Raw genomic sequence first — 21,842 nt, forward strand, 5'->3', positions numbered from 1 at the left:
GAAACAAAATACTATTAATGGTTGAGCATTTAATGTTATTAATGTATCAAATATGGCAGAAGATATGAGCAAGCCTGAAAAGTAGTGCAATGATTACTGAAGAGAGAAAAGGCATATCTGATGACAAATACCTTTGACAAGTCCCTGAAGTTGCTAGGAAGTGTAAGATCCAACTCCTCTGATTCATAGTTAGTGATAACCCAAGGGAAGACAGGGTACTGATTTAAGTCATTGTAAGTGCGACCTGGTGAACAACAAAAACAATACTTGAGTAAAAGGAGTTGAATTTAACTAAAATATCAACTTCTAAGGAAAATACTAAACAATTTTATAAGCTCCTCAGAAGGAATGCAATTCATTTTACATCTCTTATCATTTCAATGCTCTGGTTTATTAAAAAGGATAAGAAAAATATTTTTAAACTGCTAGTATTCTGTTTAAAACACTGAAGTCCAATTCACTTTAGCTGTACATTCTCTTGCATGCTATAAAAGTGACATCTAAATCCCTTCATTTTCTATCTAATTCTCTGTCTTGGTGACAGTTTTCTGGGTTTCTCTAAAGTGAACCTCTTTAAAAAATGAAAGAGTCCAAAGACTTTTGTTGATACTAAAAATTAAAACAGATTTAGTCAAATTTACAGATTAAGTACAGATATTTTACAGATTAAGTCAAATTAAATATTTGAAAGCAGTATGAAGCATTTCAGGATTTTAGAGATTTTGCAAGTAAAAACACTTAATCTAGAGAATTCACATAAAAGAGGAATTTTTCCTTGAGCACTGATCATCTCTGGATATGCCCAAATTTACCAGAGCTGGGAATCTGTACAAAAGCGTTCTAGCTTCAGGTTCTTGTATGCACCTTTGTGCACCTGTAAGTTGAAAATAATATCCTGTTCCAGTAGATATCTGATTAGAATAGTTTTCCTTATCTCATACATACATGCAGATGTTATATTTCAATAAGACAATAAAGCTGAAAAGGATCATTCACTAGAGGAATGTAAAGTGTCATGATCTTGCCTCATTCCACTTGGGCAGGAAGCAGACAATCATCTCATAGTTTTATAAAATCTGCCAGCATCCTGGCATTTCTGACTTAGTGACTGATGACAGAAACTAGCATAACTGACCATTTGTGTAAAATGCTATTAGAGTGAGTAGAGGCATTTGTCGTATGAATCATGTTAGCATGAACCAAGTCTGAAAGGAAATTAGTGAACCTTTAAATACTGTCCATGCTACAGAAAAGAGATGAAAATTGAGAAACTTGAAAATTTACTCTGAGGACAAAATATGTTGGAAAATAAAAAATAAGTTATGAGACCTAACAATTAACTTCATTTACTAACCTGAACTCAAACAGAGAAGAAGTCTATTGGGCCAGATGGGTTAAATGAAATATAGCTAAAGCGGCTGCAGGATAGACGTTGATACTAGGGAATGAACCAGGATTTGGGAATGGATGAACAATGTGACACAGCAGTGATGGTGATCCAGGCATTACACTCTTTTCCCAGATAAACTGTCTTGTAACAACAGTATTTATTGCCTCCAGCAACGTCCTGCTCCCCAAGTGAGCATTCCCAAAAGGTCCCAGCACTTCTGAGACTGGATGAGAGTAAGTTACTCTGTTGTATCAAAGGCATTTACACAGGAAAATACTTATGGATATCACTATTTCAAATACCACGGATAAGGAAGTTACTTCTGAGATTCTTCTAAATAATAGTGGGTCTTATCTAGACCCTGTTCTCAACACAACAGTCAAGATATTCTGACTTTTTATCTATACTTTTAGGTGCAGTTCAATATAACATTTTGTATTTGCATAACTTTTATATATATATATATATATATACATATATGTATATATATACATTTATTCTTACATAAACATAAAGTAATTATGCATAAAGCGTATTTAAAAGGATTTTGTGACGCTCTTCAGAAAAATATTTGACATAGGAAAAGTTATTTGTTCAAAAGACAAAATCTAGAAGTTCCCTAGTCTGTTGAAGCTCTGTCAACATTAACCAAATAAGGAAGCAGTGTTACCTGCTACAGTGTTTAGAAACATCAGATACTCAAAGTTGGAAATCTCTCGGTGCTGCCAACGCTGGGTCATATTGGAAGCTTTGAAAATCTGTCGTGGACTTGCCAAAGAAATGCGCCTGAAAAACAACCAGAAACACAGAATGACAGTTGGGAAATCTGGTGGATTCACTTTATTATCTACCTGATTTTTTTTTTTGTGGCATTTGTACACATTCTTTTTACTAATTCTTTGCTGGATTTCTCCAGAGATTAGATTGTTATTTTGTATAGTTGAAGCTCATTTTTCAAGTTTTAGAATCTAATGAGAGCAAAAGACTCAAAACATCTGACAGTTGGATATGCCAAGATCCAAATATTTAGCATTTTCAAAAAGAAACCTTTACAGCTGTGCAAATTCAGTTGTTCCATGAAGGATTAATGTATTGCAGAAACGTGTTGCTAGTGATTTAGAAACATGGTGGACCATTAAATAAGAAAATTACTTGGCTTAAAATTTCACCTTAAAGTAAAGGCATCTTTTGGAAGGGGCTTTTAAATCTCTCAGGAACCAATGGAAACGGTGATAAGATGATAGAACTTTTATTATGAAATCCATCCTCTTCAGATTTAAATTCTGGGCAGTGTTGGGGAATTAGTCATAAATAACTCCATTAAACTTTTGGAGTTTGATGCCAGATTGCCTGATGTTTGTGAAATAAGAATACAGAGTCATTCCTCAGAATGATAAATCAAGCAGAGGAAAGATTATCACAAAATTTCCAAAACTGTTTTGTTCATAATGAAAACATCTGTAAATACCAGCAACACATCACTTAGGGAAAAAAAAATAGATACATGTTTTAGCTAACAAATCTTTACAGGTACTGGTAAGCAATTAAAGAAAACAATGATAGTACCTGAGGAATTTTGTATTTTGGTAAACTGCAATAATTTTTTAATAGAGTATCAATATAAACAGGTTATCACATTTTGAACAAATCTACATATACTTTTATATACATTTAAACATCTACACCTACAATTTTCTTCTGTAAACTGAAATCTTTACATTCTTATAAGTGACTACAGTAGCAATCAGCAATTCAAGAGATTTTTTTGGACATCACAAAAAATGCAAATCACAAAATATAACAGAAAACAACCCAAAAAATGTTAATGCCATTTCTAATTATTCATATGCAGGGAAATTTCACACTACAGTATTAAGAATTTAAAGAACAGCATTCAACACATTATTCAAAAACGGCTGTTTCTTTAAAAAAATAAAACCGAATCTATTTAAAAATAGTTCATGCCTCATTAAAATACAAGAGAGATTCAACCCATCTAGAGACAATACACATTTCCCAGACTTTGATATCCATCAGCCTCAGTGAGCAGTAGACTGCACTGCTGTGTTTCATCCAGAACATACCTAGTAATTGAAGATTAATCTTCTGCTAAAAACATGAAGCCAAGTGAACTATACTCTTCAGTTCTGGGATGCAAACATACAGCCTGGACCTGTAATGCTAGTTTATCACTTACCCTAAGAAACATTTGAACTCTGTTTTTCCAGGGCTAAAAGACAAACACACCAAACCAATGGCATACACTCCTCCATGTATATTGTTTTATACGTTACTACGATTTCCTTTTGATAAGGTAAAAGTCATTTTCCTCTAGGTAAAGATACAGTAAAGTATTTAAGGATATTACATTCAAGCTAATAAAACTGAAAACTGCCATAAAAGCAAATCAGTCTAACAACTAGACTCTTAAATTTCAGTGATTTGGCACGCATAAAGAAACCTGTTTTTCTTAAGTAGGGTAAGTGATCAAGCATCACTGCCAAAAAGATGCTACTTTCTCTGTAATATCCAGAAATTGCAAACATTCAAACCCCCAAATTTCTATTATACAAATATACTGCAAAACTATGCAGAACTGATGGTCTGAGCAGCAGCTGTAAGTGATTTAAACCTTGTGCATTGCTTTGATGAATAAAGTCTTAGAACTCAGAAACTAAATGAATTGAAATCATAAAATACCTGGTCTGAGGTAGTCCAAAACTAGTACCAATGCCAACCGGAGGTAGACAGTTAACCACTTTCTTTACTGTTGCTTGGTCAGGAAAGTTGAACATCACAGACACTGTTGAAATATTAAATGCTTTATTAAACACACACACATATATACTGTTTTTCTGGTCCAATAAAATTCAACTCCAATAGATAAAACAAATATATTTAATTCAGACTACTACAAATACCTTTACTATATAACTTCCAGAAGTGCTTTAAGTTACCACCAAGTGGAATTTCAATGTAAGTTACCACTTTTACAATACTTACAAGGCCTACAGTTGTTCATGTATTTGAACAGACCTAAAGCTTTATGTATACATTGACATATCTAGCCAGAAAAAAAAGTGTGTATATCAAATGCATCACATTGCAAATGCTAGAATTTTTTATTCTAAGATATATTTATTCTTAAAATATTACCTTCATATTTCATGTGAAACATGAACCTAAAAATCTAAATAATAAGCAAATTATGATATAATCAGTGGACATTTATGAGTTCATGGAGTATAACTAGACTCTCCAAAATAGGAAGCATTTCAACAAACCATTAATACGCTATTGAAGAACATGCTTTTTCAGATACACAAAGGCCTGCAAGATCTGTGTCTAGATCCTCACCAACCATCTTGAAGACTAAAATTCTAACAAATTCCCTTATCATCTTTTTACTAATATACTAACTGCCTAAAACATATGTTATCCTAAGAAACATTTACTGATTTAAGCACAATATTTAACCTCAATAGCCTGAAGAATTGCTAACGTTCCAAAGAGACAAAAAAGACTTTTTAAGCACAGGGGGTCAGAGGTAGGCATGCCTTAAGCAACAGCGTTCAGAAGATGACAAATAAACATCCAGATATAAACAGAAGAAAGGCATGGCTAACTCTCATTTATCGTATTTGCATATAAAACTCTTTTCTGAAAAAAATGATGAAATGGAAAAATATATATATAAAAACATGCTGAACTTAAATATTGAGACATTTAATCCAAGACATTTTATTCATAACAAAAAGGAATGACTAAACAGCCAGAGATCACTCTTTCCCAAATTAACACTTGTCACTACTTTAAACTCAACAGTACCTCTGTTTGCCATGAAGATCTCTAATGCTGTATTCTGCAAGAGATAACGCCGTGAAAAGACAGACCGAATCTCTGAAAAGAGCCATTTTCCATGCAGTCCTTCTGTATATGCTAGAATCTAGTAAAAGGGAAAAGCAGAGAGAAAAATTTTTTTAAATATGTTGCTAGTACAGATAACAACGTGTGAAATAGAAACTGTGTTTGATTCACAAATAAGAATTTGGCCAATTATCAGCAAATCCAGCAGCAAATTTAAAATAAACTCGGAATAATGCTATGAACTTGTAACGGATATTTCCAAGTCTTAAACTCAACCATTCATGTCAAGGCCATTTAAAAAATTGTTTCTTTAAAAGACAAGCATGTAATTTATATAACTAATGGAGTCTCAGAAACTTGTATGAAGTGTTTACCACTTAGACAAAATATAAAATTATATTTTTGAAATATATTTCTAGTGTCAATAGATGTATCTGCACTCACTTTAGAGTTGTAATAATAGAACTGTAACAAGTAAATGGGGGGGAAAAACCTTTAAAATGTTCCTTGCATTTATCGTTAAGGCACTATTCATTAATTCTGCAAGTATAAAGGTTGGCTGTATAAGAGGTTAAGTATCATTTTGTCAGCTAAGGTTAAACACAAACCTGCAAATGAACTCAACATAATCTTTCTATGGAGTAAGCAGTTGTGGAAGTAACTTGTTACAATTCCTGTCATCCCATCTGACAGACACAGATGCTTAGTCTGCTTTCACAATTCAAACTAATCCCATTTTTAGTGCACAACCACTTTGTTTCTTTGTTTCTTTTTTTTTCTTTTCATTTCAAAGCTTAATTATGTAAGTATTAAGAGACAACAAGATTGGATGACTCTCTGCTTTAGATTAGCAAAACACAGGCAAAGGAAAAAAAAAGCAAGATTTGTCAATTTTAACATACACAAACATATTCAACATAAACACACTACAGAAAACAAAATTCAAATATGATCTTAATTTATGTCACTGCTATCGCCATTTCACTGAAGTAATACATTGTCTTAAAAAAAAAAAAAAAGTTTCCAGCCTTTAACATAACCAAGACTTTTAATGAACACAGTTATTTGTTTTTAGATATTAGAGAAGGGAGCATTTTGCCTCACATGTAGCAAAGAAAAGGAAAAATGAATACTCTGCTGGAAACTTCTTGCAATGCGATGAAAGGAATAATCATTACTTAGGGCTGCTGAACTATTTTGAAACTGGGGAACTAACAGACTTGGGCCATGACAGCACCTTCCTGCACCACATCCATAACTGAGCCATGCAAACAGGCAGATTTGAATAAATCTGTGGGGCAACCAAGAACTGCTGTGGTTCACTTATGTCACATATACATAAATACCTTTTAAAAAGCACACGATAAAAGAGGTACCAAAGGAGTCCTAGTTGCAATGCTTGCGTGAAAAAAATCTCCAGTGCCTTTGCTGGCATTCGTCCACAGTATGTCATTAAAAGGGGAGCATGCAATGCCAGTGAATCTCTTGGAAGGCACAGAGAACGGCTACAACCTGAGCACTTCTGCACTAATAGTGAGAGCACAACAGGCTGATCATCACCACGAGCCTTCGCAGCTCCAGCTTAAGCACCTATACTGCATGAGAGCAAAAACGAACAAGGTAAAATAATTAAGCATTATTTTTGCCCTGGGGAATAGCATTTTGTGGGACAACGCACCTACAGCTTAAACACTGCAAACAGCCAAATCCTTGCCAAGCAACTTACTCCAAACTGAAAGGAAGAGCTTTTACATGTCAACGGTGTGGGCAGTTCACACCGTGGGCCCTGCTCAATAAAGCTATTGCACCCAGTGTAACAGGGTAAGTTACAGCATTCGTGAGAGCGCCAGTGAGCACAAGGCCTGAGGAGGGAGTAAATAGCAGTGGCTTGGTCTGCCAGTGCCCAGTCCCCATTCCCAGTTGCAACGAGGTCTGCCTGCTCGGCAGCTTCACTTCAAAGTCCTTGGATTCAATTAAAATGGGATTAGGCAGGAGTGGGTTTCTATGGGGCGGTCAGTGCAGCGCAGCAGCGCTGGGACGAGAGGGAGGTCGAGCTCGCCGCCAGTCAGCCAGTTGCCTTGGCGACGGCATCCTTACCACTGCTCTTAACGGCACCGCGCGGAGGAGCTGGGCACGCTGCTCCTAGCGAGCGTGCGGGCCCAAACAAAATCAAATTCGACTTTGCCATTCCCTCTCAAATGCCCAAGCTAATTAGTAGAAGTGACTCTAGGCAGAAAGAGTATTTTTAAAAGAAATTCAGATATTTTATTCTGGTGAAGGGTTTTCTCTGTGAGCTTCACTGCTTCTGACACTTGCAGCTTAAGCACTGCAACTTTCAAAACTGGTTTCTGCATTCTCCGGTTTTCACCCACCTGCCTTGCAACACCAAAATCCACTTCCAAATTTAAGGTTGGCCATCTTATTCGCCCCATCCTGCAATATGCTGAGTTTTAAAACCAACTCCCATTTATTTCTGTGATTCATCTCCACTAGTAACAGCTTGGGCAAAAACTGTGAAACAGCGGAGTACGATCTAACCAAGCCAGCGCGGCAACTATCCCAGTACCCACACAAGTAGGGCTGATGAAATACAGCTCCAGTTGAGTCAACACACTAAGGTGAAGTTTAATCTACGGCACCTTTCATTTATTTCAAAAGGTACTTTGCCTCACAGAAGGAAGAATAATTTATCGAGTTGAACACTTGAAATAAACTGCTGGAAACATGCCGATGAGACCACCGGAAAGCTGCATTACACCAAAAGTCTTGTTACAAGAACCACTGCAAAAGCAGACCTGGGGAACACCCGATTAATCAACGGCAACACTATTAAAAATAAAAATTTACGTCCAGTTTCGTGTGAGGCCCCTACTTTACCTCAGACGGCAGCAGTGAGGCCCCAGCCTTGCAGCAGAAGCAAGGCTGAAACCAGAGCGGCCTCAAAACGCAAGCAGCCAAGTCCCAATCATCATCTAAAATGGCGCCTGGTCTAGCCGTGTCGTAGCCACTCACACAAAATGGCCGCCCCGCCATGGCACATGTTCAAGCGCGCGCGTCCCAGCCTGGCTCTTCTTCCAGGCGCCGCTTCCGCACGCGTCACAAGCCATGTATGCTGCTGCCATGAGCAGTGGTGTTTTACTGAAGACTAAATGAACGTTTTGCTTCACATTTTCAGCAAACCCATTGGCAACTGTGTGTTTTAGTTTAGAGGAAAGCACTATTGATCTTGGAAATGTGAATAGCCTAGGAGTAATTAAGTCTGCAAATGGGTTATGGAACTGAAACAATAATTGAATAATTATATTACTTTAATGTGCAAGGCAATTTAAGTGCCGTGAGTAAAATAAAAACTAAATAGCTTATTTAAAAAGCTGATGCAAATTTGAATTTTTCACAATAAAGGTTTTTTTTTCTTGCAGCTGTTCTTAAAATAAGTTGCGTACACTCAGGCAGACAAAGCAAAATACATTTAATTTGCAACCAAGTTTGATTGCCATTGAGAAAGAACTTACAGTAGTGGCATTCTTACTATTTCTGGGGCTTTTTTTTTTTTTTTTTTTTTTTTTTTACAAAGGAGACAAAATAACAACATTCAGAAGCCTAAAAGTCTGGTACACGACTTGCCAGGACCCTGGAGCCCCACTGCTACCTCAGCCATGCAGTTCTGCTTCTCATCTGCACCTTTTATCGCCCCAGGACCATCACAGTGCTTATTAGTTTATTTTGGATTTTGCAGTAACAAGCTACCAGGACAGCAGAGAACGGAAAAAAAAAAGTGCTTATTTTAAATATTTATACAAAAAGCCACTGAAACCCACACGCAAACAGTAGCAGTCTCCCATCCGGTACCTCCTGTGTATGCACAACCTGCTCTACGGTCCTGCTCAGCATTTTCATGGGTGACAAACTCAATTAAGCATATTCATTACTTTAATGTTCCACTAGGCAGTTTTACCCAGCATAAAAAATGTAAATAAATAAATAAATAAATACTACGTGACCTTTGTATCGATCAGAGCAAAATGGCTTATGCCTGGGTGTGGGTGGCAGTGGGTTTGGGGAGGGGGGTGGTAAAGGACTCTTATGTTTTCTCTTCCAATTACTGGAGGAGATGATAAAACCGGAGCAAATGATGTATCAGCTCATTTTATCTTATCGCTTTGGGGCTAGGTGACAATGAAGTTCATATTTCACTGGTTCCCATTGAAGATTGTGAAAATTACTTGCCCTTATGACCTGAAATTTCAGTAGAAGACAGAAATTTCTCTTCTGCAAAGTAATGCAATTTTTCAGATGTCAACCTTTAGCCCAGCTTTAAAAATTAATTTCATTTATATTAACCAATGATATTGATATTTTCACAGAATGCTCTTTGATACATGAACTACCAACTAGCAAATTGATGTGCCTTAAAAGGCTTAAATTATTTTATTTGAACCTGCCGTAGAGAGACAGATCTACCAGAAACTGAAATTCCTATATTGTAGAGTAATATTTACCCTAGCCCGATACACCTTAAGGCCTTTGGACCTGTAAATAGTTTCATCTTTACTTAAGATGTGGTTTTATTTCTAGATCTATTCAGTTTTGAAAAATTTTCTTGGTAAGTTATGTACAAATAAAAACACCATTTGTTTAGAAATTAATAAAGTCTGTCAGAAGCAGTACACACGTGATGACATGAAAAATATTTTTCATAGTTAAAATAGTAGGGAAATGCACAACTGTATTTTCTGTCTTTATTCTGACACTAAAGTTATATTTCAAAGTGAAAAAAATACACAATGCAGATTTTCTGATAATGCTCTTCCATCAGCTACAGATAATCTTCTCCAGAATTACAAAGACTTATCACTGAAAATAAATTTATCATAAGAACCTGTATTCATAATTTTTCTGAGATGGCTGAATCAACACAACACAAAATCCTACATATAGCTGTCTCATACAACTGGTACTGGAAAAACTTCCTTGCTTCAGGATGTTAGTTATCCAGACAAAGAATATTAATAAAATCTGCCACTGTTCAACTTCCAGAAATGACCTAGGGTGCTCATGGAATCAGGATTGTATATAATTTCATACATAGGATCCTGTAAGTTAAACATAGATGGCGCAAATAAAATGCAACTGCTAAAGATTTGTAAGTTAAACTACCCATCCTGGAAAGCAGAAGTTCAACAAGAAAAAAATCTGAATATTTGGGTTGCTAGCTTGGCTGGCCACCCAAGCCTTGCATGGTTTAGAACATAAAATTGTTCTTTTCTTTTGAGAGTAAGACGGCAGACATATTTACGGTAAAAGGGAGCTAAAGTTGCATGAAATCAGATTCTCAGAGGAGCTGGCCGATGTCTTGACTTAGTAAGCCTATTACATTCTGAATCAGGAGTTAGTTAGATCGGCTCATCAAGGGAGAGACATAAAAGGCTCATGCAACTTTGCACACCATCTGGCAGAGTTTACCATCAGAAATTAACACTAACAGTTTAGAAACGGTTTGGATAGCACTTTCCAAAACAATTATTTTACCTTCTGGGACTATCCTCACTCTCCATTCGGTTTCTATCACTATCTGAAGAACAGGCTAGGTTAATAGTGATCAACAAGTTGTTTATTGACATGTGTGAAAAACTGGTTGTCTCAGTCTACTTCCAAAAAACATGTGCGAGTTATAATTATCAATTCCTGAGGTAAAAAGAGTACAAGGTAAGAATTAGCAATAATTTATTACCAAGTTTACCAAAAGGCTTTCTAAAGCCTTTCTAAAACAGCCTCCCACAACATATCTCAGACACGCTAACAAGAGATATGGCTACAGTCAGCCCACAAACCAAGCACCTCACTGCCTAAAACACCAATTAACACCTGCAAGCAGTAAAAAGATATATAGGAAATCAGAAATTCATGACAGTTCTCTTTGGATATGGTATTTTAGAGAGAAAGATCATTAGACAATCATTCTCTTTTCATAGGCCACAGTGCTTTTCATTTTATCTATAGCACATTTTCAAAGCACTTTTGAAAAGAAAAAGAAAAAAAAATTAAACCCCGCACCTAATATCATCTTTAGATCATCCCAAGATCCTCAAGAAAAAAGAAGTGGAATTCCCTAATGCAACTTTTTGTTCTCCTTTTTGGCAGTTCTTACAATCCATACAAACAGGGAAGAATAGTGATGAATAGTGATCATATTTATTCTATAGTGTATACTAATTCTATTCTACTTCATACACCTAGTAAGCAAGAAGATACAGACATAACAATCATAATCATAACTAAGATAGCTTTTAATCATACATCAACAATTGAGAGTAGTCATAAGCATAAATTGTATAAAAGAGCCTCTGAATTGTGCATTGTGCCTTCCACATTGAAATGTGCACCTCTGTTTATGCTTCGTATATTTACCATACATGGATGGGGCTGTGCAGATTTAGATGCACTTAAAAATCTAGATGTCCCTATCCAAGTGCTTTGGTATATATGCATGTACAGTCATGCATGTATCTGCTAATATTTAATGGCAGTTTCCATAGTAGCAACCCTAATCCAAGCTGGAATTTTGGAAAATTGGAGAGGGAAACTCTACTTGCTGTAGTTCTGCCTATGCAAGCAAGGGGAGGGTGGAAGCTCTGGAAGCTCCTCACAATTCTCTTCCTTTGGTGCTAACAAAATGACCTTGTGTCAGCACAAATTTTGCTATGTCTTTACTTAGGTCCCTTTCAAGTTTATTAATACAGAAAACTAGAAGACCAAGGACCAGCACATTCCCCAGCATTTATTAATATTACTGTTAAGCAAAATACAGATGCACGTTTTTGAGGAGAATATGATCATGATCCAAGATCCATCAAAGACGCTTAAAACATGACCCTACAGAAGGTTTTATAACAGAATTAAGAAAACATAGAGCTTCCTCAGCTGCTGCTTATGAGGAAAGTTCCCAGGTGTGGCACTCTGATAAAATTTGAGTTACTAAAAATCCTCTGGAAGAATATCAGAATTTTAACATTTCTACATCTGAACTCTCCAGTACAGCCTATCTCTGAAGGGTCTCAAAATCAAATTTATTCTGAAAAGATTTCACTCAGTCAACGGTATCAATTCTTTTTATACCTTGTATAAGACAACTGAAGTAAACTGAAGAAAAAGTAAGTGGGAAGGATGTTGGCCTTATCATCTGCAATTAATCACTCTTTCTGAGATCAGTTTTATTTTTTAGTCAGTCTGTTTTTCTGATGACTGTTATTTGTGAGAATAATCATCTTAGTCTCACTGATGTCAGCCCTGAATCTCTTAGACAAAAGCTCTTTTTTCAAATTTCTGAACACTGCCGGCTTAGCAGAAGTATTTTCTTTTTTGATATTTGACAAAGTTGTAACAAATCAAATTATAGCACTGGGCAGAAGACTTGGTCCCTTTCCAATTGTGAACAGATAAGATAAGCCTATTGGGCTTTGCTCATCTTATTTCTACTAGCAGCTCCAATCCATGCCAGGATGTTGTAATACTACTGCAGTGAAAAACCTCTCTTTGGAAACTATTTAAGGGTTTTCAAAACAAACTCAAAAAAACTTTATTTTGTTTAAAAGAATGAAATATCTATGAAAGTCCATAGGGAATTGAACAGAAATTTTTTATGACAAGAAGGCATTACCATGTTTTTTCTAAGTCTAAAGGTTTTTGGTGTCTCTTCTTTTACAGAATTCTTGACGCAGAAAAGCCTTGGAGATAACCTTTATCAGATTATATTGGTTGACCTCCAAGTAGTACAGAGTCTGAAAACTAGGAATTGCCAGACTCCTGACTCACAGCAGTTCTTATACACAGCAGTACAGCTGAATATGGTAAAAGGTAGTACACAAGAGGATGCATCACAAAAGATGGAAGAAAAGTTATGTTCGTTTTGCTGTCTCTTAGAGGTAGTTAGCCATTGAGATTTCTTTAAGAAATCAAAGTTCATTTCTGCTGTACCTATCTTTTTGAATTCCTGCTTTGAACAGCAGATCAGAACAGTTTGATGTTATGATACTGCTATGCCCTGCACGGGCCTGTTTCACCACTTCCAGGACATTACTTCTCATATGGGCTGCTCCTGTCTCTATCCAGTAAATGTCTATCCAGCCAGAACACCTACAAGCAGAAGCAACAACTACAACCAGGAAAGAGGGAACTAATGCACCTGCGATGCTGGCAGTTGTCTAACGTCTGCCATTTTGACCTGAGCTGGAAGAAGATAGGCAAGGAAAAGAAATGGAAAGAGCACAGAAAAAACAAATTTCAATGCCAAAAGGATGGATATTTCGAATCAATGACCTGTAGGCTGATCTTCAGATCCCTTCACCAGAAACAAAACAAAAACAAAAAACACCCCCACGCATCTGGCAGGAAGCTAGAGTACCAGTCATCATAAAAGACTGCATCTGATCAGCTTGTGTATGGGAACCAAGCCCATACATGGAAGAACAGATGTGCCTCTTGAAGGCAAACAGCAAAATCAGACTCCAAACCTGCCAATCTAGTCATTTACATTAAAAGAGCCATGCTAGGTTTTTATGAGAGAGATGGCACAGAAGGTGCAGCTTGCAAAGGGATGTGAATGCAAATATGGCTTAATGCCACCTTTGTGCTCTGCAGGAACCAAATCTTTGAGTACACTGGAGCAACCAACGGTGGGGGGTGCTGTGCAGTTACATATATTTGACTTACTTGTGGCACCTGGTAGCTGTCCTGCAGCCCAGCACTGTGCAGTACTTAATGCTATTGGTATTTCCCCCTCCTTTTGCTCTCACAAGTTGAGATGCAACATGGCACAGTGCTGCTTACCAACCCTTTACCACTCAAGCACTTCTGCAGTCCCCAATAGCTCATTTATTTCCCCTGTAAACCAAAAAGAATTCAGAAACCACCGCAAGATAGAGAAATAGTTCTTATAATTATCAAAAGACACGTCTCCCCCATATGCACTGTGCATAATCAAGAGCAAAATGACTAAGTCTCCTTCTGTATCTGTGTTCTTAAATTTATCTTATATTTCTGTAAAAGTAGATTAATCTCTCAGGCAAAGAAACTGACTCTAACTGGACAGTGACAAAGGGTTTACTATGTCTGTGACTGAGACAATTTCTTCTTTAAAGATTAACCATAGAAACAATTTGACCAATTAAAGCATATTGTATGTTTGCAAAGAACAAAAAGCAATATATAGAGGAGGATGTTTAGAATAAGGGCTGGATTTTGTCTTAGTAGATGGTAAAATAAAATACTTGAAATTTAGCTTTCAAGCATTCCTACCGGTATGGACCCCTTTCCCAAGGTTAATTAAGTCACAGACACAGCTAACGTGAGGGCGACAACCCCCGTCTTGGATTACAAAACAAGAACATAACTCCAATTTCTGTTAAAAACCACAACAGAAAATTCAACTGCCCTTCTAGTCCAAATGACTGGTAAGAAAGGCTTGGAAACATGATGCAAGTGTCCCAGATACACAGACAGCAGTCTGGAGGTAAATGAACAATGGATCCAACAGCATGATTTGCCTTGCCATTCCCTGCAGGGTGTTAAATCTGAACCTCGCTACTCCTGCGGGCCCCATAAACAAGGGCCCAGCAAAGAATTCTGCAATGCGAGGAGAAGAGGGGCAGGAAGCCATCAGCATGAAAATAGCAGCTCTTGGGAAGAACTGTGATCTGAGCTGTGTTATGCATCTATCGTTCAAATCCACAGTACGGTTCTGCACAACTGGAAATTTTCCTGAAAGCCAGAAAAAGTCGGGTCTAATGTGGGAGTATTTGCAAAGCACCAGCTTCTAACCAATGTTTAACAGTCTGTTTCATGAATGTTGAAGTCAAATGAGGAAAAATACTATAAACTGCTCATAGACTAACCTAACCTCATAGCAATATCCTATCCATCCTGCCCAAACTGCTGCCAAGAACTAACAGTTCTCTGAGACAATACAGTAATTTATCTCGTCTGTGTATATTTCATTTACAAAACTAACTTAAGGCAGCATTTTCAAAAGGCAACTCTTATCAAGTGCATTAACTGCATTCGAAGGAATGATGTGGGAGACCCTCTCAAACCTTGTAAGTAGAAAGAAAAATGCTAACTGTGTAGCAGCTCCATTCCAAGTCAGGTCCATGTTTTGGAAGAGGTATGATTTTTAAGAGGAGAAAATTAAAGGCTTGGGAAAAACTGGTTTTACAGAAGCATTTTCACTTTGTAACTTAAATAATTTACTTTGTAACTCAATGTTCTCTTGTAGAAAAGTGTAATTTAAGACAGAAGAAAATGTCAAGTCAGTCCTATCCTTGGGACACTGAAGGTTTGCTTCCAAACTAACCACTGCTGGAGTACTTGCAAGTAATTTAAACAATTTGAGCTCCAGCATCAGCAAAATACCTGCAATGATTTGTTTACTGAAGAGGAGGACACTTATTTCCATAGCATACTAGCAATATATACATTCAGGTAGGCTAACCTTGTAAGATACATGTCAGAGGTACTGTGTTTAAGATCTGGAATACAAAAAATATCACAACAAGGAACATGTTCACAGCTAGAAACTTCTGCAAATCTCAACCAGATACCAGTTTTCTTCTCAAGAAGCTGGAGAAGGTTGAAGGCAGAACCTTGTGGAACTTGATGGCTGACCCAGAAGCATATATTGCAACAGTCCTGATTTCTTTCATGAGTACATGAAAACTATCTGCTGAAATGACAAGGCCAGAGAACTCAAGGCCCTAGCACAAGCAAGAAAGGTAACTCATTCAGACAAGTACAAGAATGTGCAGCCAGCAATGAACTGATAAACTGATCAATAAAACACTGTTTCTGCTTGACAAAAGTTGCATTTGTTGGGTTCTCATTTAATTATATTATACTTTTTAGAAAGTGGTTTTGAATTAACAAGTGTAATAAACACATCCACTTCAATTTAGAACATGAGACTGCTGAAGCTCCAGCTATGCAGCAGCATAAAGAACTGACAAAAAATAACCGGAATTGGCAAGTGCTGGCCTCTTTGCATTGCACCCAGCCAAATGTCGGAGATGAAAAAATCCACTTTTTAAACCATATATTCTTGCAAATCTTAAGTACTGTCATTTCATCTCCCTGTTGGAGTTTGATTGATTACGCCTTTTCCTTATGTTCATTAATCTCATCACCTTATCTTTTACACCACTTCATTTTAGCAGAAAGGCAATAATAAAACCCTCATCCATTATCCTTTTACTCATCTAGTCAAGCGGAAATGGTTAATAACATGCTACAAATTGAACTTCAATCACCTCATTTTCTCCTTTGTCGAATGCACATTAAAGTATATTCCAAAAGTGCAATTTGTTTTACAGGGGAATTTGTGTTATATTGCTACAGACAACTAAAATTAAGTGTTTCTCAGTTTGGTTATTAAATATATCCAACTGTCCTTTTATCTCTGATACTAAAACATTAACTCATTTTATTAGGGTGTAATAATACAAGAGCCTTATCTCCCAGAACACAGGGACATCTAGTCTGCCTAATAGTAAGTGTTATACAATGGGTCATTCATCTTTTCTTTTTCTTTTAATATGCTTGTGATAGTTTATGAATTGGTACATTATTGCAGATGAAATGGCTCTCCATTTAAGAAAAGTTAATTTGTTTACATGCAGGCTTATCTTCAAATGCAAGCCCCATTAGAGAAGCGGTCTATAACTGTCAGAGCAAGTGAAGAGGGAAAATAGGTGGATGTAGAAAAATTTAGAGCCCCCTAATTTAACTCCAATCACCAATTTCCTAGTTGAATATTAATTGGGTTCCACATGCACTGTGCAAAAATTCTATGATCTGAAAATGATGCTACAGAAACAGAGCAATAGGGCTCTCAACACTTTTTTTTGTGAACTCTCCTCATTATCCTGACTGGGACACATCCTAGCAAACCACAAGAAAATGGTACCTCTCTCTCTTTCTCTCAAAAAGTAATAAAAAAAAAGGTTGTACTAAAAACTAACAACTAATAAAACATATTTGAGTTGTTTCTTCCACGTTATTTCTTTTCACTTGCACTTTGGCTATTATCACAAGGAAAGGAGACGAGTTCACTGGCTCCTCAATAAAACTGCATGTCAGAACCATGAACACCATGCAACTACTTCTGCAGAAAGACATCTTCCCATGCTCTCTATTCTGTAGAAGCTCAGAGTTAACCTTCCAAGCAGTTGGGGAACACCAAAGTTCCTGCCTTTATTCAAAGGCAGAGCTGGCCAGACAGTCTCTTTTTATTACTACAAATACTTAAAATACTCACAGCATATCTATGCTAGAGAGTTCAAAAAGGGAGATAAAATAATGACCATCTTTTACATTAAAGCAAAGCACACCTACTGCTACTTCCAGTTTCACATTTAGAAAGGATGATGTCTGGTCATCCAGTGCTGTCACAGCCTATGATCAAGGCTTATATTACACCTCAATAAAATAAAAAAGCATTCTGCTTCTTCAAAGCACAGGACATCTTCATACTACTTTGTCTCTGTACATGACACCATTCAGGTCTGGAATAAGCAAATTCAATTTGCGTACTGAAATATCTAATTCAGTCACTCAACAATATTAGGCTTCTTCATCTCCATGAAGTTTGAAATAGTCAGCTACTGCTTGAGTTATCCCAAGGCACATGTAAGCCTGACTCAAAAATAGATAAGCCAGTTAACACACTTGCTATCTGTTCATTGCAAAAGGAAAGAATTAGAACAAAATAACAATTATTTGCTAAAGCGTATATGCTTCTGTTTTCACCTTTTTCACAACATCAAAATTGCTGTTGGCATCCAAGGCTTGCTTATATGTCAGCATGAGGTGCACACACAGAGCACTACTAGGTAGCATCTTAAAAACGGTATTAGACACATACCAACATGGCAAATTTGAAAAATATAGGCAAACTTTCCAGGTAATGTACACACACAGCAATTGATCTAAATCACTGATTTTTCCTTCAATTTGATGACATTTTTGAAAGCTACCTTTCAGAAAACTGCTTTAAGTATCTTCTTTTAATATTTCCCCCTTCTCAAAATGTATCAAGGATGTTTTCTAATTGCTTTCTTTTTGTTATTTAATTCACATTAAACAGATGGTCATGAGAGAGTCCAGTATACAAGTGAAATAAATAGGGAAATGGAGGAAGTCATAAACCTACAAAAACTTTTAAATTGCCATCGGTAGTTTAATAATAGAGGTGAAGGCTGCACAACTCAAGTCTGACCCTTCAGCTGATGTCACACTCCTGCAAAAAGTAATTTACTGATGCTCTAGTTCTTGGATGCAGCAATTTCTTGAGAAGTATATGAATAACAGAACACTAAGCAAGTCAACACAAGTCTTGATTCTGGTCTCTAATCACCATTCCTATACCACGTAACATGCCATCATCCATAAGTAAATGAGTTAATCAATTTAATGAGGATTCAGACAAATCGGCTGCTTAATGAGCACTCAAACTGATGTGGCAAGGGTTATGCTCCAGTGCTGACAAAATCAGTTTGATGAAACTGTGACAAAAGCAGCAATGCACTTTTTCTTCTGCACCGTTTTCTGCATCTTATTAACATGAAATTATAATCACTATTTGCAAGCTGTATGGGAAACCATCTTATTGTGTCAGTCATGTAAACATTTGTTTTATCTATTTGCCTTCCCAGCAAATTTATATCTACTGTCACAGTTAGGTTTAGTAAAAAATAAATAAATAAAATCAGTTCTTTTGAAAAAATGCATTCAGATAGGGAGTTGCCTAAAGTAATTTAGTCTGAGTATGCCAAGAGAATTTCCAGAGACACCAGGCTGTATGATTTTGCATTTCATGAAAATGCTATTTGGCAGCATATAAAAAATAAACCAAACCAAAATACTCTTCAGCTTTTCAAACAATCAGGAAATTAATATTGCTATCTCTTGAAAATTAAATAGAAAAGATTCAGTTCTATCTTTTAACTGAATGGTAATGGTCTTATTGCTGATTTCCCAACTCCGCAATGCTAAGAAGCATCACAGCCGCTAATGAGAGCAAAGGAAGAAATGGACCTAACTACTGTCATAACTGCTTTATCAAAATCCTTTAATCTTTTGAGAATTTTCTAGCAGTCCTGACTAACCAGTTATATCTAGGTTCAAAATGCAGAACCAAAGAATGTCTAAGAGGCTGGACTTAAAGGTTGAAAATAATTAAAAATGAAAATCTATCAAGAAAAAAAAATACAGCTGTAACTTTAAAAAGAGAAAAAAAAAGTCAAAATTAACTCTCACTATCCAAGCACTACTCGTCAGGAACACTATCCACAGGGAAGGATAAGTACCTCTACAGAAGTACGCTGTTTAAATGCAAGTGATATAAGGCATATCAGCAATTTGGTTACATGTAATTACCTGGTCCACAGGTAATAACAGACTCCAAATAGCATCAGTATAACTATGGCTATAGATAAACCAGCACTAAGAGCGGACGGAAAGGAATAAGCAGCCAAGAATTGCCCCCAGTGATTCTCTCTGTGCCAGGTCCCACTGGCAAGAAATCAAAGTGGCCAGGGAACCCTGGTTGCAGCTCCAGTGACATCTGAATATTTTCATGCTTTTGAATACACCTTGCCAGTGTAACTCCACAGGTGTCTTCCAGCAGGGCTTCCAACTGCTTGGTGCTGCTAACTACGCGAACGCTGGCACTGAAGCAGCAACGAGCTTGGTTGCTCGGTCCTGTTTGAATGTAGCACCACAGTAATTTCCATGAAATCGCCAGTTTCAAAGATAATTACAAATCTTCTGGATATAAAAATACTCCAAATCATGTAGATTTGTATTCCAACACAGTTGTGTTCTTTACTAGCAATTAGAAAATAAATAGCAAATTCAAGTGCCTACTCATTGCCTTTTTTTTTTTTTTTTTTTTTAACAAGTGTTAATCTACCAAAATAAGTAACTGCTAATTCTATAGGCCAAGTGCCCATTTTTTTTCATCTTGAAGCTATTTTAAAATGCAAAAATAAAGCTTACGGTAATCCCAGTCCTGTAGCTAAAAATAAGAGCAAAAATTTGAGGATAAAATGTATACAAAGAGAGACTGGGAAATTAACTCCAAATACTGAGTACAGAGTATCACTTATTCTTTGACAGAATTGAGAGACAAATAGAGTAACTAGCCTTGTTTTCATATTAAAAAAGATTTTTAAAAGTTCACCTAAGCTAGTAGAAGAGCTTGATGTAAAATTGCCATACCTTAATAGCTGCAATGGCAATTAATTTTGGTTATACTTCAACATACTTAACTAAAAAATGAAATGCATAAAAGTAGATGAGATGGATACTTTACACTCAATGTTAGAAAAAAAAAAAGTCTTTAATAAAATCCAGTGAGGCTACTGGTCTGATTGCACAGCACAAATGGGAAGCATTCCAAAGTTAAAAACACCTTGAATGCTTAAATTCTAAGAAACTTACCTCCTTTCACCTAAATGTGTATGCTCGTAATTACGTGCGTTCACTTCTCTCCCAATTAACAACTCTCAGTGAAAGATCTGTAAAGGCTGCTGCTTTATATACAATTAACAGTCAAACTGCAACACAAATTACGTCAGCCTTATCAGCGTTTACACATTGAACTCCTGTATCTGTTGCCAGCAGGCAGCCCTCTGTATCTAGGGAATACTGCCATGAATTTATTCTGTGCCCCAGCAAGGAATCTCACAGCAGAAGATGGCCTGCTCTCCATGTGCTTGGTGCCACAGGCATGAGGAGCGCCACCTTTCTCATCCCTTTTCCCCTGTGTGAACGGGGCGCAGCGCAAGGCCAGGCTGCTGCGCCCAGGGCCTTGCCTGGGACAAAACTTCCCCAAAGTTCATGTGTGGCACCATCCCCATGCACATATGGGGTGAGCAGAGACACACGTGCCTTTCTCTGAGCCCTCCTGCAACACTGCCAAGCCACCAACACACTGTTCCTAATGAAACACTCAAGCTGCAGGTCTGCTTCCGATGCCCAGGCTCTGTTAGTCACATTTGTTAGTCCCATCTCTGGAAACTACCTGCAAATGCAGTAATGTCCAAACCTCACTCCTTCCTCTCACGAGGATAATGGAAAGCAGACAAACATGGAAAGAAGAGTTCTAGGGGCACACAGAGAGTCTTGGGAGAGACAGACCACTGTTTGAAAAACATAAGTTAACTCTGTTAATTAGGATGGGGAAGGGAGGTTTACAGAGCAGTAAGAGATTTATTTAATACCATTAGGAGATGAGCATAGAGTAACAAAATATTTTTAACAAAGGAGCTGTAAAGCACTTCCTAGATTATCCCATCCACTGCTCAGAACTGTGGGCTTTTATTTTTACTGCTGATGACCTTGCACCTAAAGCACCATCAGGAAGGCCACCGTCTTCACGCACTTCCTTGCATGCTTAAAATACTATTTATTTTCCTTTTTTTTGGTACTTGGTTTTAGTTTTTACATTTAAATGTATTGTATTCTTCTTTTGAAAATTATAGAAATGAAGCCTTATATTAATTTTTTTTAAATGAACTGTTAAAGTATTTCATTT

The 21,842-nt window shown here is 36.9% G+C and overlaps 1 protein-coding gene across 1 annotated transcript in view; it reads right to left on the minus strand.

The window, feature by feature from the left end:
* LRBA (LPS responsive beige-like anchor protein) overlaps positions 1-21,842 on the minus strand; it is a 356,226-nt gene that overhangs the window by 116,649 nt on the left and 217,735 nt on the right. Inside the window, exons 40-43 of the mRNA XM_088526587.1 lie at positions 5,219-5,336; positions 4,091-4,193; positions 2,061-2,176; positions 132-244 (exon numbers count right to left, since the gene is read on the minus strand). Of these exons, the coding sequence (XP_088382713.1) occupies positions 132-244; positions 2,061-2,176; positions 4,091-4,193; positions 5,219-5,336 (450 nt within the window). The remainder of the gene's footprint in view (positions 1-131; positions 245-2,060; positions 2,177-4,090; positions 4,194-5,218; positions 5,337-21,842) is intronic.

The sequence above is a fragment of the Tinamus guttatus genome, unplaced genomic scaffold, assembly GCF_059628265.1.
Source record: "Tinamus guttatus ecotype Peru unplaced genomic scaffold, ASM5962826v1 Tinamus_guttatus_pri_ptg000247l, whole genome shotgun sequence".
NCBI classification, from domain to species: domain Eukaryota; kingdom Metazoa; phylum Chordata; class Aves; order Tinamiformes; family Tinamidae; genus Tinamus; species Tinamus guttatus.